This window comes from Plectropomus leopardus, chromosome 14 (assembly GCF_008729295.1).
Source record: "Plectropomus leopardus isolate mb chromosome 14, YSFRI_Pleo_2.0, whole genome shotgun sequence".
Classification (NCBI taxonomy): domain Eukaryota; kingdom Metazoa; phylum Chordata; class Actinopteri; order Perciformes; family Serranidae; genus Plectropomus; species Plectropomus leopardus.
In genome coordinates this window covers 4,066,353-4,083,171 of record NC_056476.1, presented here as the reverse complement: position 1 = coordinate 4,083,171, position 16,819 = coordinate 4,066,353, and the positions used below count along the sequence as shown (strand labels likewise).

At 38.7% G+C, this 16,819-nt stretch overlaps 2 protein-coding genes and 1 pseudogene across 2 annotated transcripts; all 3 read right to left on the bottom strand.

Annotated features, from left to right (window-relative positions):
* Positions 1–5,456: 5,456 nt before the first annotated feature.
* Positions 5,457–7,703, bottom strand: LOC121953575 (E3 ubiquitin-protein ligase TRIM21-like). The gene is made up of 2 exons (XM_042500739.1): positions 7,430–7,703; positions 5,457–7,133 (listed from the first exon to the last, which is right to left on the bottom strand). The coding sequence occupies exon 2, from the start codon at positions 7,129–7,131 to the stop codon at positions 5,494–5,496; it is 1,638 nt and encodes a 545-aa protein (XP_042356673.1). The 5' UTR covers positions 7,132–7,133; positions 7,430–7,703; the 3' UTR covers positions 5,457–5,493.
* Positions 7,704–10,373, bottom strand: LOC121953576 (E3 ubiquitin-protein ligase TRIM39-like). Its single transcript, XM_042500741.1, has 2 exons — positions 10,060–10,373; positions 7,704–9,764 (listed from the first exon to the last, which is right to left on the bottom strand). Exon 2 carries the CDS (start codon positions 9,760–9,762, stop codon positions 8,146–8,148), a length of 1,617 nt encoding a protein of 538 aa, XP_042356675.1. The 5' UTR covers positions 9,763–9,764; positions 10,060–10,373; the 3' UTR covers positions 7,704–8,145.
* A 279-nt stretch (positions 10,374–10,652) lies between these two features.
* On the bottom strand, positions 10,653–12,932 carry LOC121953685 (annotated as a pseudogene).
* Between the last annotated feature and the right edge of the window lie 3,887 nt (positions 12,933–16,819).

The following is a 16,819-nucleotide window of genomic DNA, read 5'->3' as shown; positions in this document are numbered from 1 at the left end:
ATTATTTTTCAGTGCAGCAGCGTCTGTCCTGCTCTGCGCTCTGAGCTCTGAGGGGGTTTCTCAGCTTCTCAGGTGTTGTGGCGACACTCCCTCAAGTGTGTGTGGCTGGTAGTTTGACACCTGATACCTGACAACAAGCAAGCGGTGTGTGTGTGTGTGTGTGTGTGTGTGCACCATGGATGAATTCACAGAGGCTGAATAAAGTGAAACACTAATCAGCGCCATGTGACCTGACAGCCTTTGCTGAGGCGACAGTGCCACCTGCTGGCAGCAGCAGCACAAAGACAAATTACTACTTCTGTTAAGTAATTGCGTAATGAGTATTTCCACTTTGTACCACTTTATAATTCTACTCCACGCGGTTGTAGAGAAAAACAAAGGTATGTAGATTTTACTTTTAATTTATTGATTTTTTTCTATTTATGCAAATTAACCAAGTACCGACCAATAAGCTGCATCACTATTACCAATAAAAGATATCTTTCTAAATTATGTCAGTAAAAACAACAACAAAGTAACCACTTTCACTGCTCTGCAACCAAACTTTGTTATAACCCACAGACCTTTATTAAATTCTAATGGAGATCCAAAACTACCTGAAGAAGAAACCAAATCTGCCTGAATTTAGGAGAATGTGAATGAAATTATGCACGAGAAATCTAAAATATTTTCACTTGATGGAATGGTGGTTGCATATTTGTTTTTAGATTACAAATAAAAGCACAAAAATTATTTTTTATCAATATACTACATGCTAAGTAGCTTACTTTTTTATTATTGTAGCCTGGGAAATGTCAATGATTTGCTGCAACACTGACTGTGACAGTGTATTTTCTCTATATGCCAAATATGGTAAAAATCCGGTGAAAAAAAAGTAAAAATGACAAATTCCAAGGCAAAAGCCCTGAATGACACCCAGGAATAATACAATGCGTGTTTTTATACTTTGATGGCTGTGGGATCAAAGTTGCAATTTGAATGGGTTTCAATGGAGCATTTTTTGCACTTCACAGTATGAATGTAAGTCTTGTTCACACACTATCTTAGACCTATTGTAGGAACTGGGCTGGAAATTTAAAAAAGATTTAAAAGATTACACAAAATTACACAATCTTGCCAAAATGTATGCCATACGCATGAACACAGCCAAAATTAAGAAAACATGAAGAATGAAAAGCGTGTAAAATGTGTCAAACAGTCTCTAAGGGTTAACAGATCAGTGCTGGAGAAAGAGTAACAACTCAGCAAAAACACTCCCCAGATTACTAAAAAAATATATATTATAATATAAAATGAAGGACCACAAGATCACTGAATCTCATCCTGACATGAAATCTTCTCACACGAGGCCTCCGTATCACGAAAACTTCACGTCCTGATAGCTGTGACTCTGCTACAGAGCCGTGGCTTTGCTTCAAAACGCTCAGCCATCATGTGACTGTAATCTTCATCCTCACAACAACTAATTCAAGAAAAATTCTTCCTCCTCCCCCTTCCTCTTTTCTGCAGCTCCTTCAAAGAAACCCGTCATCTCTCTCATTTCCTGTCTTGTCACAGAAGCGCTCCTTCATCCTAACAGTAAAGGCAGGTATTGGTAATGCATTAACGGACCGCAGACAGGGTGGCAGACACTTGAATGATCTAATTAGCCGTCATATTGGATTAGTCTGACTCACAAGGGGCGAAGAGACCAGACAAGCCCCCTTCGGGGCCCCTCAACATCCTCTTGAATCACAGTTTGTAGCCTTCGAGGGACATTCAGGATTAAACAACCACTTTTTCTCTCTATGAAAAGCAATAAGACAATTGAAAAGAGAGAAAAGAAAAAGGTCTGAGATTGCAGCCTAGCATTGAATCACTCCATTCAGGATATATTTATTCCTTTAAATCTGTGATGGAGTTTGTGCATTATCAGGAAGATACATGAGTTTGTGTGTGAACACGAAAATGTAGAAAAAACATATACATTTGCTGTGGCCAGTGCTGGACAGAGCATATCAGGCAACTTCGGTGCAGAAAAGACCTGAAATTATCTGTGTTGCAATTACTCTGTGGCAAATTGATTAATTCCACATTTGGTAAAATGCATGCACAATAAAAAACTGAAATGGTAAGAAACTTAAAGCCATGTCAGCAGTGTAGCTTTAAGCATGTTAATGCCTTACAGTCTGCTTTTGCTTCAGACTGAGATATCACTATTGCATGGACTGCCATGGAAACATTCATGGTCAGGCTTCATACAATTTTTTAAAAAATTGAAATAAATTTGCATGACATTTTTATGACTTGAAGGCAAATTTATAAAACCGTACATTGTCTGAAACAACGATCATTACTCCATATTGGTTGTTTTTTATTGCAGTTTTTTTAAAGGAAAAAAGAGGCAATTTTTTTTGTTTTTAAATATTTTGGCCAATTAAAAAAAAAAAGCATGCCAATTTTGTGGGCAATTTTTGAAGAAAAAATGTGATTTCATTAAAAATGTTTGGCAAAAAGAAAATTTGGGCAATATATTACTATTTGTTGTTGTTTTTAAATGACTTCCAAGTAAGTTTTCATGTTTTCTGTGAAAGTTCAAACAAATATAATGAAAACTTTTGTTGTTAATTTCTCCCCAAATTTAAACTCTGCTGTTTTTGTTGCCAAAACAACAGTAAAATACCGAGAAACTGTTATACAACTGTGCGAGACATTTTAGCAGCGTAAGACAAACACACAGAAACAGTCAACAATAAAGATTTAACTCACGTTATTTGGTGTGAAAGTCCATTGTCCTCTCTGTTGTGGAGATGAAATGTCCACATCATAAAGTGTCCCTCTGTCCTTTGTGTCCGTGATGTTTTTTGATGTCTTCGGTCTGTTGTTAACCATAAAACGTTAGCTAGCACTGTTAGCAACACTGGAAACAAGCTAACTCTCCTGTTAATTTAATTAAAAACTGTTTCTAACTCTTTCTTGTTGGTTGTGAAACAAGCATATGAATCGTTTGTGCGACTAAATTCAATGTTTCTTTCCCAGAAATGTGTCCACTCTCCGTTTGACAGCAGTTTGACCGGATTTATGTACAATATTTATTAATCAAACGACGTTAACTCACCTGTCTTCAGTTGACTCGGTAAGGGTGCAGTACCATGTTTGACCACACGGGCTTTATGGAAATTACAGGTCATTACCAGGGGGGCGCTGTTTCACTGATCTGAGGAAAGACAGGCGAGAAGGGAAGAAGAGGCTGTTTACATAAAGAAAAGACAACAAAAATACAAAATATCTGTAAATATGACAAATAAAATACCAAATCTTATTATAAAAATGACAATGAGATCAATTTCTACAGAAATTGAGTTTTGCTTGCATTACTGCCTGACAAAAACAGAACAAAAAATTCTTGACATCCTTTTTTGTTGTGATCTACCCCAAAATCAGAATCAGAACCAGCTACACGACGCTCTTCCGATCTTGAGACTTCTTCTGATTGTATATCAGAAGAAGTCTATTAAAATATATAATATAGACGCAATTTAAAAATATAGAAAGAAAATTTTCGTTCTTAAATCATTTTTTATTTATCTATTCTTTTAGTAAATATCCCTTGTTATTATTTATTTTGCTGTTTTGTGCAATGCCATTTTTGTTTATGATTTTATGAAGATATTGCATGCCTATATCAATTTACTTTAATTCTCTAATGTCTTCTTTTTTCTTACTCACTTTGGTCATCATTTTGTAAATGTGCTCTATAAAATAAATCTCACTTGACAATAATCTATGTACCTATTTATTACTGACCTACTCACTATATATATATATATATATATATATATATATATATTATATCTATATATACTATATTATAATAAATACATATATATATATATATATATATTTATGAACTCATCCAACTTGTTTTGTCTCTGTCTGTTTTAACCATGGCTGTAAGGTTGGATATGGTTTTGGTTTTTATTTTAAAAAAAGACAGACATAGATAGTCAAACTTTATTGTCCATCTCAGCAGAAATTTTTCTTTGACTACCTTTGAACACAGCAGAGGCACTTAAATACACAAAACACAACACACCATTAAAATGCAAAAATAAACAAGATACAGTAGTGTAAATACACAGGTAAGAGCAATACGTTTTATAACCTCAAATCTCTTTACTCATACCTGTTTCTCACAGCTTCGTCACTAGTTTTCCTCATTTCTTTAATCCACCACACAGAGGCGCAATAATCCCATTTATCTCACTCTTGACATTTTCTATAATTCAAACTTACCAATAATGAGCACAGGACAGATGTGGATACTTTCTGCTCTGACACAAGCACGACTGTTGTTTGAAATGTTATAAACTCTTTAAATGTTGAAATGAGAAGTTCCTATTCTTGGACACCAATCAGCTCATAATTTCACCTACAACAAGACGTCAGCATTTTAGTATCTGTTTTATTTCAGTGAAAACTGATGTTAACTGGACAACTGATAAGAAACACAGGCTAGAGGCATGAAATTCCCCTGCTGTTTAATTTCAGTTTTAATTATTTTCATAAAACCACACAAAGCACTTGTTTGGGCGAGCAGGCAATTTACACAAAAATAGAAGTCAACTTACATAAAAAGTACCCAAAACAACATAATAAAATAACCCAAAAAATAACCAAGCTAGGCCTGTGGTGATATTTTTTCAAGGACAGGTATCACACTTACATTAAGAAACATTACTGTCACCTGAACTGGTCGTTAAGAAATCACTGTTTCAGTAGAAAGTAGCAACAGGATGTATATAAAAAAAGAATAGATCAGTGCAATTAGTCAAGATTAATTCAAAATTGCATTATCACCAAGTCCAATACCTAAATTTCAGAAGGTGTACATTTTTGACAAAAGAAAAAATGTGTCATAATATACCATTATAAATAAAACAATGTGATGCCAGCCTACAATAATATTCCAGACAGGGGCACATGCCCATTTGGTACAAAGATATGTCATCATTTTTATATTTTTAATTCAGTGAAAATTAAATTCAAATATCACCATTAAAAACTAAAAAAAAAAAAAAAAAAGTACTGCAATCTGTCAAAAATAATTGCAACATTTTTCTGTTATGTTTTTTCTTGCATGTTGTGCAGCCCTAATAAAGAAGACAATATCAAGATGAATAATAAGTTTAGGAAAATTAATCAACAATGTTCCTTCACCCATAATTATGGGATTTGTTACCACCAAAAAGTGGAAAATGCAACAATTTCCATTGGGTTTAATGATGTTCCATCTCATTTATTTTACCTTATGTTATGATGAGTATCTTTCTTTAAAATTATGTGGTTATGGAGGGTATATGCACCTCTTTTTCTGGCTTTTTACAAGATAACCTATCAGCCAAAAAGCCATTGGAATATACAGAAACGTATACCACGCTCCCCTTCATAAACTACCCTCTACCAAGTAGTGCACTCACATCATCGACGACTACAACACCACCGGTTATTCTACTAAGTAGCGTTGACAGGACAGATAACCAGAGAGGCAGAGTTTTTACCATCCAGATTTGCACTGGGAAGGAAGACTGGGAAGAGTTTTTCCATGAAGGAGCAGCCAGTGTAGGCGTAAATAAGAGCTGCAGCATCAACATCATAAAAGGAGACCAGACCCTCGTCATAATCTACAAACACCCCGACCTTCTCAGGCTTTGACTTCAGAGAGAGAACGATACAGTTCTCAGTCAGAGAATGGTGGACATTTTCATTAATAAACCACACTGTCCAGTAACCATTATTAGTGCAAACACTGTACAGCGCCTTTCTGTCAACTGACTCTCTGGCAACTCCTAAACCCCATTTAGTCTTCCCTTTAACCTGAACTTCAAAGTAAAATCTTCCTGAAGAAACAAATTGCTTCCCTAAGACACAGAGAAATGCATAAAATCTGTTTGGGTTATCTGGGACATTCTTCCGTACAAGACCACAATGTACTTGTTTCCCATCTTCAGACAGGATGAGTTGCTGATTTGCTGTATCAGGATCCAGAGTGACGTCCACCGCATACTGCTGGACTGTCTTCAGATCAATCTCTGTGAGCAGCCTCTTTATCTCATTTTTGAGCATCTTTACCAACTGAGAAACAGCTGTCCTCACAGTCCCCTCATACAAAGGTGGACAGACTTTGACATCTTTCCAGTCTCTGGTTGGCTGAACAGCATTCACAGATTTAAAGCTCTGAAGGAAGTTAAGGTGGTCTTCTGAGTGTGAGAGCTGCCTCATCTCAGCACTCCTCTTCTTCAGCTCAGAGATTTCCTCTTCCAGCTCTTTGATGAAACCTTCAGCCTGTTTTTCTGTCCTTCTGTGCTTTTCTTCCACCGTCTCAATGACTTTGGCCTGGTTTCTCTCTAGAGCTTCCCTCAGCTTGGTGAAGACCTGAATACTCTCTGCTATCTCTCTGTCTGCAGCTTTCGTGCTGACATTGACTGAGTGTTTGAACTCTTGAATCTTAAGTTGTTTCTTGCTGATCAACTGCTGAATGTCAGCCTCTGTCTCACACAGATCTGCCAACTTTCGTTCATATTCCTCTTTAAGAGGAACAACATCATGTGACTTGTGCTCTGAAACAATGCAGAGACTGCAGACACACGTCTGGTCAGTTTTACAGAACAGCTCCAGCTGTTTATCGTGCTCTGTGCATATCCTTCCTTCCAGGTTCTCCAAAGGGTTGATCAGCTGATGTCTTTTTAGGCGTGACACTGTCAGATGAGGCTCCAGGTGAGTCTCACAGTAGGAGACAAGACACACCAGGCAGGACTTCAGGGCCTTCAGTTTGGTTCCCGTGCAGATGTCACAGAGAACATCTCCTGGTTCAGGAGCTCGTCTTCTTAAGCTGATGACTTTTTGTTGGGTTGACTGTCTGAAGTGAGCAACCATCTCAGAGACAAAAGTGTTGACCTGCAGCTCAGGTCTTGTGTAGAATTTTTTTTTACAGTTGGGACAGTCAAAAAAAACACAATTATCCCAGTGTTCAGTGATGCACTTCTTGCAGAAGTTGTGTCCGCACGATGTGCTGACTGGATCAGTTAACACATCCAAACAGATGGAGCACAGAAACTGATCTTCACAGAGCGACGTGCTGGCAGCAGCCATATCTGTGCCATGAGAACAGAAGCGAAACTGTGAAAAAGCAAAACTACAACTACAGAATGATTTATTAACTATTAAAAACTACAAAAGTATGATCATTCTGATGTAGGAGGACATTTTGTAACATATAGCTACACAGCACATAGGTCAAAGTTTTGACAAGTAATTTGACAAGTTTTGTTTTTAAATGACAAAAGTAACACACCCTGTTTGAGCATAGCACAGGTATATGTGGTAACACTGGTTGTTTAAATACAGAAGATAAAATTAGCTATTTTATTAATTAGCTATTAGTGCTCACCAGTGTGCAGAGACGTGAAATAGTTCACTTTTTGTACTTCAGAGAGAAACAGACAGACGTGTCTTCACTGCAGCGCTCCGGTCTAGTTTACAAACTTTCACTTTCATTTCCGGAGTGTCATGTTGGTTTAAAACAGCTCCTGCTGACTTTTGCTCCGCCTCTCATACCATGCATTTATTAGAGTGCAAAGTACCACACCTTCTCACATTTCACACAAACGTCTCATATAATGATGAAGTTCTGACATTTTATATCCAAGAGTACAAAGGTCAAAAGTGACATTATAATGTTGTGCAAAAAACACTTTTCTGACTATTGACAGAACAAAAAGAGAGACATTTGGTCAGATACTGAATTGGTGACAGTAATCATGAAACTGTCCTGATTGTATAATCTTCTGCGCTGCCGAGGGAAGATGTATGTGAAGCCTTCATGTTTTCACAGACGTGGATTTAAACTGTAAGTGCCACTTGACTGGTGTGTAGACACATACAAACGCAAGGCGGTTATTGTAGCTTTTCATATTGTACAACCTCAATACAGATAGCAAAATCCACATAATTATAATCAGAAGATAAGAAATCAACACTGTTCATTACCACTAAATTGTGGAATTTGTTACATTAATAAGTGGAAATTGCGAGATTTTCCTTCAGGATTGATAAAGTTCTACCTTAATTCAACGTGAGTCTTCTCCCAGAAAACTGTTTTTGTATTTAAGTAGGGTTGACAGGACAGATGATCAGAGGGACAGCATTTTTACCACCCTGATTTGCACCAGGAAGGAAGACTGGGAAGAGTTTTTCCACGAAGGAGCAGCCAGTATAGGTGAAAATAAGAGCTGCAGCATCAACATCATAAAAGGAGACCAGACCCTCGTCATAATCTACAAACACCCCGACCTTCTCAGGCTTCGACTTCAGAGACAGATCGACAAGGGTCTCTGTAAAAACACTGTAGACATTTTGTCTTCTCAAACGGATTGTCCAGTAGCCACCCTTAGGGCTAAAGGTGGGTCGCCCCTTTCTGTCGACTGACTCACTGGCAACTCCTAAACCCCAGTTAGGCTTCCCTTTAACCAGAACCTCGAAGTAAAATCTTCCTGAAGACACAAACTGCCTCCCTAAGACGCAGAGACCAGTACGAAATCTCTTTGGGTTATCTGGGAGATTATTCCACAAAGGACTGTGATGTACTTGTTTCCCATCTTCAGACAGGATGAGTTGAGTATTTGCTGTATCAGGATCCAGAGCGACATCCACCGCATACTGCTGGACTGTCTTCAGCTTGGTCTCTTTGAGAAACCTTTTCGTTTCCTTTTTCAGCATCTTAGCAACAGCTGTCTGAACATCCCCCTTATATAAAGGAGGACAGACTTTGACATCTGTCCACTTCTTGAAGCGGCTTTTCGTGGATGGAAAGTTCTGGAGGAAGTAAACGTGGTCTTTTGAGTCCAAGAGCCGCTCCAGCTCAGCACTTCTCTTCTTCAGCTCAGAGGTTTCCTGTTCCAGCTCTGCTATGAAGCCCTCAGCCTGTTTTTCTGTCATTCGGTGCTTTTCTTCAGTCTTCTTAATGACTTTGGCCTCTTTTCTCTCTAGAGTCTTCCTGAGCTTGGTGAAGACACGACTGATGTCTGCTAGCTCTCTGTCCATACTTTCTTTGCTGGTGTTGATCGAATGTTTGAACTCTTGGATCTTTTCTTGCCTCCCCTTAATCACATAATTAATTTTCGCCTTTGTCTTCTGCAGTTTGGCTTTTTTTCTTTCATATTCAAGAGGAACAACTTCATGTGACTCGTGGTTTGAGACATGACAGATCGTGCAGACATATGTCTGGTGGGTCCTACAGAACAGTTCCAGAGGTTTAGAGCGCTTCTTACGTTTCTTTCTCTTAGGTTTCTCCCAAGGGTTGATCAGCTGATGATTTTTCAGGTGTGACTCTATCAGATGAGGCTCCAGGTGAGTCTCACAGAAGGAGACCGAACACACCAGGCAGGTCTTCAGAGCCTTGAGTTTGGTTCCCATGCAGATGTCACAGAGAACGTGTCCTGGTTCAGCAGCTCGTTGCTTTGAGCTGCTGCATTTTTGTTGGGTTGACTGTCTGAAGTCAGCAACCATCTCAGAGACAAAAGTATTAACCTGCAGCTCAGGTCTCGTGTCAAAATTTCTGTTGCAGTTGGGACAGTCATAAAGGACATTACTATCCCAGTGTTCAGTGATGCACTTCTTGCAGAAGTTGTGTCCACATGGTGTGCTGACTGGATCAGTTAACACATGCAAACAGATGGAGCACAGAAACTGATCTTCACAGAGCGACGTGCCGGCAGCAGCCATATCTGTGCCATGAGAACAGAAGCGAAACTGTGAAAAAGCAAAACTACAACTACAGAATGATTTATTAACTATTAAAAACTACAAAAGTATGATCATTCTGATGTAGTAGGACATTTTGTAACATATAGCTACACAGCACATAGGTCAAAGTTTTGACAAGTAATTTGACAAGTTTTGTTTTTTAAATGACAAAAGTAACACACCCTGTTTGAGCATAGCACAGGTATGTGGTAACACTGGTTGTTTAAATACAGAAGATAAAATTAGCTATTTTATTAATTAGCTATTAGTGCTCACCAGTGTGCAGAGACGTGAAATAGTTCACTTTTTGTACTTCAGAGAGAAACAGACAGACGTGTCTTCACTGCAGCGCTCCGGTCTAGTTTACAAACTTTCACTTTCATTTCCGGAGTGTCATGTTGGTTTAAAACAGCTCCTGCTGACTTTTGCTCCGCCTCTCATACCATGCATTTATTAGAGTGCAAAGTACCACACCTTCTCACATTTCACACAAACGTCTCATATAATGATGAAGTTCTGACATTTTTATATCCAAGAGTACAAAGGTCAAAAGTGACATTATAATGTTGTGCAAAAACACTTTTCTGACTATTGACAGAACAAAAAGAGAGACATTTGGTCAGATACTGAATTGGTGACAGTAATCATGAAACTGTCCTGATTGTATAATCTTCTGCGCTGCCGAGGGAAGATGTATGTGAAGCCTTCATGTTTTCACAGACGTGGATTTAAACTGTAAGTGCCACTTGACTGGTGTGTAGACACATACAAACGCAAGGCGGTTATTGTAGCTTTTCATATTGTACAACCTCAATACAGATAGCAAAATCCACATAATTATAATCAAAGAAAGAAATCAACACTGTTCATTACCACTAAATTGTGGAATTTGTTACATTAATAAGTGGAAATTGCGAGATTTTCCTTCAGGATTGATAAAGTTCTACCTTAATTCAACGTGAGTCTTCTCCCAGAAAACTGTTTTTGTATTTAAGTAGGGTTGACAGGACAGATGATCAGAGGGACAGCATTTTTTACCACCCTGATTTGCACCAGGAAGGAAGACTGGGAAGAGTTTTTCCACGAAGGAGCAGCCAGTATAGGTGAAAATAAGAGCTGCAGCATCAACATCATAAAAGGAGACCAGACCCATCGTCATAATCTACAAACACCCCGACCTTCTCAGGCTTCGACTTCAGAGACAGATCGACAAGGGTCTCTGTAAAAAACACTGTAGACATTTTGTCTTCTCAAACGGATTGTCCAGTAGCCACCCTTAGGGCTAAAGGTGGGTCGCCCCTTTCTGTCGACTGACTCACTGGCAACTCCTAAACCCCAGTTAGGCTTCCCTTTAACCAGAACCTCGAAGTAAAATCTTCCTGAAGACACAAACTGCCTCCCTAAGACGCAGAGACCAGTACGAAATCTCTTTGGGTTATCTGGGAGATTATTCCACAAAGGACTGTGATGTACTTGTTTCCCATCTTCAGACAGGATGAGTTGAGTATTTGCTGTATCAGGATCCAGAGCGACATCCACCGCATACTGCTGGACTGTCTTCAGCTTGGTCTCTTTGAGAAACCTTTTCGTTTCCTTTTTTCAGCATCTTCGCAACAGCTGTCTGAACATCCCCCTTATATAAAGGAGGACAGACTTTGACATCTGTCCACTTCTTGAAGCGGCTTTTCGTGGATGGAAAGTTCTGGAGGAAGTAAACGTGGTCTTTTGAGTCCAAGAGCCGCTTCCAGCTCAGCACTTCTCTTCTTCAGCTCAGAGGTTTCCTGTTCCAGCTCTGCTATGAAGCCCTCAGCCTGTTTTTCTGTCATTCGGTGCTTTTCTTCAGTCTTCTTAATGACTTTGGCCTCTTTTCTCTCTAGAGTCTTCCTGAGCTTGGTGAAGACACGACTGATGTCTGCTAGCTCTCTGTCCATACTTTCTTTGCTGGTGTTGATCGAATGTTTGAACTCTTGGATCTTTTCTTGCCTCCCCTTAATCACATAATTAATTTTCGCCTTTGTCTTCTGCAGTTTGGCTTTTTTTCTTTCATATTCAAGAGGAACAACTTCATGTGACTCGTGGTTTGAGACATGACAGATCGTGCAGACATATGTCTGGTGGGTCCTACAGAACAGTTCCAGAGGTTTAGAGCGCTTCTTACGTTTCTTTCTCTTAGGTTTCTCCCAAGGGTTGATCAGCTGATGATTTTTCAGGTGTGACTCTATCAGATGAGGCTCCAGGTGAGTCTCACAGAAGGAGACCGAACACACCAGGCAGGTCTTCAGAGCCTTGAGTTTGGTTCCCATGCAGATGTCACAGAGAACGTGTCCTGGTTCAGCAGCTCGTTGCTTTGAGCTGCTGCATTTTTGTTGGGTTGACTGTCTGAAGTCAGCAACCATCTCAGAGACAAAAGTATTAACCTGCAGCTCAGGTCTCGTGTCAAAATTTCTGTTGCAGTTGGGACAGTCATAAAGGACATTACTATCCCAGTGTTCAGTGATGCACTTCTTGCAGAAGTTGTGTCCACATGGTGTGCTGACTGGATCAGTTAACACATGCAAACAGATGGAGCACAGAAACTGATCTTCACAGAGCGACGTGCCGGCAGCAGCCATATCTGTGCCATGAGAACAGAAGCGAAACTGTGAAAAAGCAAAACTACAACAAAAGAATTCTTAATTATTTGTTCAAAAGTATCAAAGTATGATTATTACAGTGTTAACAGACAGTTTTGTAATGTAGCAGCACCTAAGTGAAAATTTGCTTCGGCACATTTGAATAACAAAAAGGCACACCCTGTTTGAGCACAGCGCAGGTATGTGGTAATGCTGGTTGTTTAGACACAGTTGAATGTGAAAAAGCAGAACTAGAATTACAAAAGTATTGATTATTTGTTTAAAATGATCATAGTGCGATTAGTACAATGTAAGGAGACAATTTTGTTACATATATCTACACTGCACATAAGTGTTGTTTTAAATGACAAAAATAACATGCCCTGTTTTAGCACATTGCAGGTATGTGGCAATGCTGGTTGTTTAAAAACACTAGATAAAATTAGCTGTACTCACCGTTGTGCAGAGATGCTGTCGTCTAGCTCACAAAGACACTTTAAACTGAGTGTACTGTATTCTGTCTTTAAAGAGACCAAAAACAGGTGTATAAACTACAGTACGTCTGCTGCTTTCACAAACTGTTGGTTTCATTTCAGGAGTCTGAATTGAAGCTCACCTGTCCTGCCTTTGCTCCGCCTCTTGGTTTGAATTTGCCAATTAGTTTTTTTTCTCACAGTCCTCAGCTTCATTAGAATGACTCACTGTACCTCTGACAAAATATTTAAATGAGGAACAAAGAACAGGTTTTTTTTTCTCAAACCGTGCATCAAATCAATAGCGAAACACTGCAGTCAACAGATCAGGATCGCAAAACCTTTTCATTAACCTCTTAACTTGATATTCCCTCCCTCGTTGCATCTGAGTGGCCCCAGGGTCCTCTCAGCCACCACTTACTGTAACAAGGGCTGCAAATGAGATAACACACACACACACACACACACACACAAAAACGCACACTGACTAGCGCTTAGCATGCAAATGACATGCCCTACCATATACACCCAGATCGTCTCACTCACTCACTCTCAGCTGGTCAGCTTTTAATGAGCACCGCCTGAGTCACACACACGTCTGTTCAAAGTAGCACTGGGTAAGCTAGGAATCTCTCTCTCTCTCTCTCTCACACCCACACACACACACACACACACACACACACACACACACACACCTGCAAATGATCATACAGGGCCACATTAATAATGTATGAGGAGGAAAATGCTCTGAGAAAGGGTTATTAGTGTTTTTAATTAATTGTTCTTTCTGCAGCCTGAGGAGGTGCTCCTGTGCTCCTGTGATTTATATATACACTGAGAGGGGAGAAGAGGAGGAGGAGGAGGAGGAGGGACCTGGGAGAAAAGAAGAGAAGAGAAGAGAAGAAAGAAAGACTTTTTTAACTTCTAAAATAAATTTTATTAATCAATGTAAGCGTCCTGCTGCCACACCAGAAAAAAAAAGATCAGTACCAAGTGATAACGTGAAGTTTGTAATTATAACTAGATGATTTTCATGTTTTAACAAGATATTTTCCTGTAATTACATCATACAAACTTATCAGGTTCAGCTTTTCTTGTTATAAGGACAGGAGAGAGAAAGTAAGAAAGAAAGAAAGACAAGGGGGAAAGAGGAGGAGAAAAGGCCAACAATAACACGAACAGAGAGAGACAAACTGAAAGACAAAGGGAATAGTTAGAAAAGGGGGAAGGAGAGTGGCAGACAGAAGACTGATAAAAATCCACCATTAATCTCTTTTTCACACTTTCTATCATATCTTTTCCTTTGTAACAACAGTAGTAACACCTTCATGTAAAATAAAACATATTTTAAGTTGAATAATTGGTCAAAAAGTAAAAGAGGAGAAAAGAAAAAGATGATACAAATTCAGAGGATGCAGTATCGTATTTCCGCCACTGGATGGCGCCGACTGACCATCCCTGTTCTGTTACCGCGGGGTCGTTCAGGTCAGCTGCCTCCCCGGCTTCTCCTCATTTTCATTCCCTCATAAAGAAGCACATCGGACCAATCGTTCATAAATAATTTATCATATTTCACCTTCGCTGATGGCATGCAGTGAAGTTTGTCAGTTTATCAGTTATTTAAGGACACAGTGTTTAAAAAAGCTGTGCTGCATGTGGCTCAGCTATGACAAGTGGCATGTTTTAATTGGGAATATCAATAAGTTAACTTTTTTTGTGACCAATTGTTTATTTTTAACACAACTTGCAGGTATAAATCGAGCAATAAATGCTGTCAATATGACTGATATAAATATCAATAATAACTAATGAAATACATATTTTACATTTCCTTAACAAATAGAGTAACAAAATAAATATTATGCAGGCCTATTACTATGACAGAGACAACATCAGATACAAAGAAGCAAAATAAATAAATAAACACCTGTATCTTTTCAAAGGTCCCCGACCCTAACCCACTACTTCCCCATGGGTCTTTCTCCAACTTCCATTACACATATACAAAGTTTCTTACATGTGCACTATAAGATAAATAAATTAATAAGTTAACAAAGAAGCATAAATATAAATTTATATCATATTTCTAGCTGAGTTGAGTGCCTCCTCCCTTGCCTCCTTAATAAGGTACCTTTTGACTGTAGCTGTACATAAATAATATCCTGTGATGCTGCTGAGTTTTTCTTAAATTCAAAGTTTTCATGGGAAATGATATGAAACTACAGGTCTTCAGGGTTCGGTCTGATGAACTGGATTCTAAAAAAGGCTCATGAAAATGTAATAGGGCATCATGGACGGAGAAGACCCAGGACAAACCTCTGCTTTTATACTGTTACATCTGCTACAGGTAGTGCTGCCAAAAATACACAACCACCATTACAATTACTGCTGCTGCTGCCTCTGTTTTTACTGCGGGGCCCAGCCAAGCCTCTTTAGGGTCTTTAGCGAGATCTGCCAACCCCAACCTGCCTCCCTAAATGTGCAAACTTTAATAGGTAATTCAGTTTTTTTTGACTGAAATAACAAATACTGGTAAAACATTAATTTAACTCTATGAAACCTGGATCAGCATCACTTTTCTTGTGCTGCTTTCAGATGCCTTTACAAGTATTTAAACCTTCAAATATTTGTTTGAAAGCAAAAAAAAAAAGGTCATGGGCAACTTGGCGAGAACTGTTCTGCAAATTGCAAGAAAATACTAGATTTGGATTATTATTTTTTAACAAGGGAAAAACATCCCCAAAACTATATTTATACAAAAATGATCATATATATTTTTCACACATTTACTTATTTTAAGTTTTTTTTTTAAAAGTAATTTCCTTGTTTGTTTTATTTTTTTTATTTGTTTTTTTCTGCTAATTTTTAAGTAATTTTCTTGTACTTTTTTTATTTTATTTAATTTTAAAATGCGTCACCCAACATTACAACGATTAACTAACTTTCCAAATGATATTATCTAATTTCCCCTGCATGTGGCATAAAACACTACATTTTTCCATAATTTTTTTCCTGCCTCTTAAATAATAAAAAAAAATAGCTCTGTGAAGTGAGCTGTTTATCACTGCTTCCTTATCACGTGCTATCATTAAAAAATAAAAATATTAACACTGTGATATAACTATTAATGTGCCTCCTGGAATCTACGTTTCCATGGTAACAAAACATAATGTGCGTAAATATGTGCACAGGGCTGGAAATTTAATTACAGGTTGACATTATTATGAGATAATACCAGTGTGGGGTTGACTCTTGGCCCGTCGGAGGGCACTCAGTCAGAAACACGGCGGCTTCATAACGATGAAATAAGTGACTCTTTTCTCCTTTGTTGTCGTCTCAAAGAGGAGAGATTGATTCTCTGATTCATTCTCTGAGATACAAAAACCTTAATGTAGCCTTTCACTCTCCCTCCTCCTCCTTCTCCTCCTACTCCTCCTCCTCATCTCGCCATCTTCAACACAACACCTCACTCTCATGTTCCAGGTTAACTCAATTACACAGAATTATCCGCTCCTCCCTGGCTCCTCACGTGCTGCTGCCGAGGCCATTTCTCAAACCACTGCCATTAAAAAAAAACTAAAGCTGACACTGGAGGTCCACTCTGTAACCACTTATGTTTTTACATGAGCTGACGGTTGAAGTAGTCCTCAGAGCTCCACTAATCGTTACTTTGAATCAAGCGACCACAGCTCGGGGCGCACAGCAGCTCATCTGGTAGATCGGGCACCACAAGTAAAGAGACGTGGTGTTAAATACTCGGTGCTGTACAGAGCAGAAGTAGACAGAAAATTACTAAAAGTAAGAGTACGGACACTAGAAGATGCTCCCATGAACATTTATCACATGTGACTAGGTTTGGGTGATAAAACGATAACAATATCAATCGTGATATAACTTTTCCTCGATTGAAATATGAGATAAAGTCGATAGAACGCATACAGCCAAGTTTTC

Coding starts and splice junctions, on each gene's coding strand:
- LOC121953575 (XM_042500739.1), bottom strand. CDS start 7,131: ATGGCTGCTGCCAGCACGTCGCTCTGTGAAGATCAGTTTCTGTGCTCC.
- LOC121953576 (XM_042500741.1), bottom strand. CDS start 9,762: ATGGCTGCTGCCGGCACGTCGCTCTGTGAAGATCAGTTTCTGTGCTCC.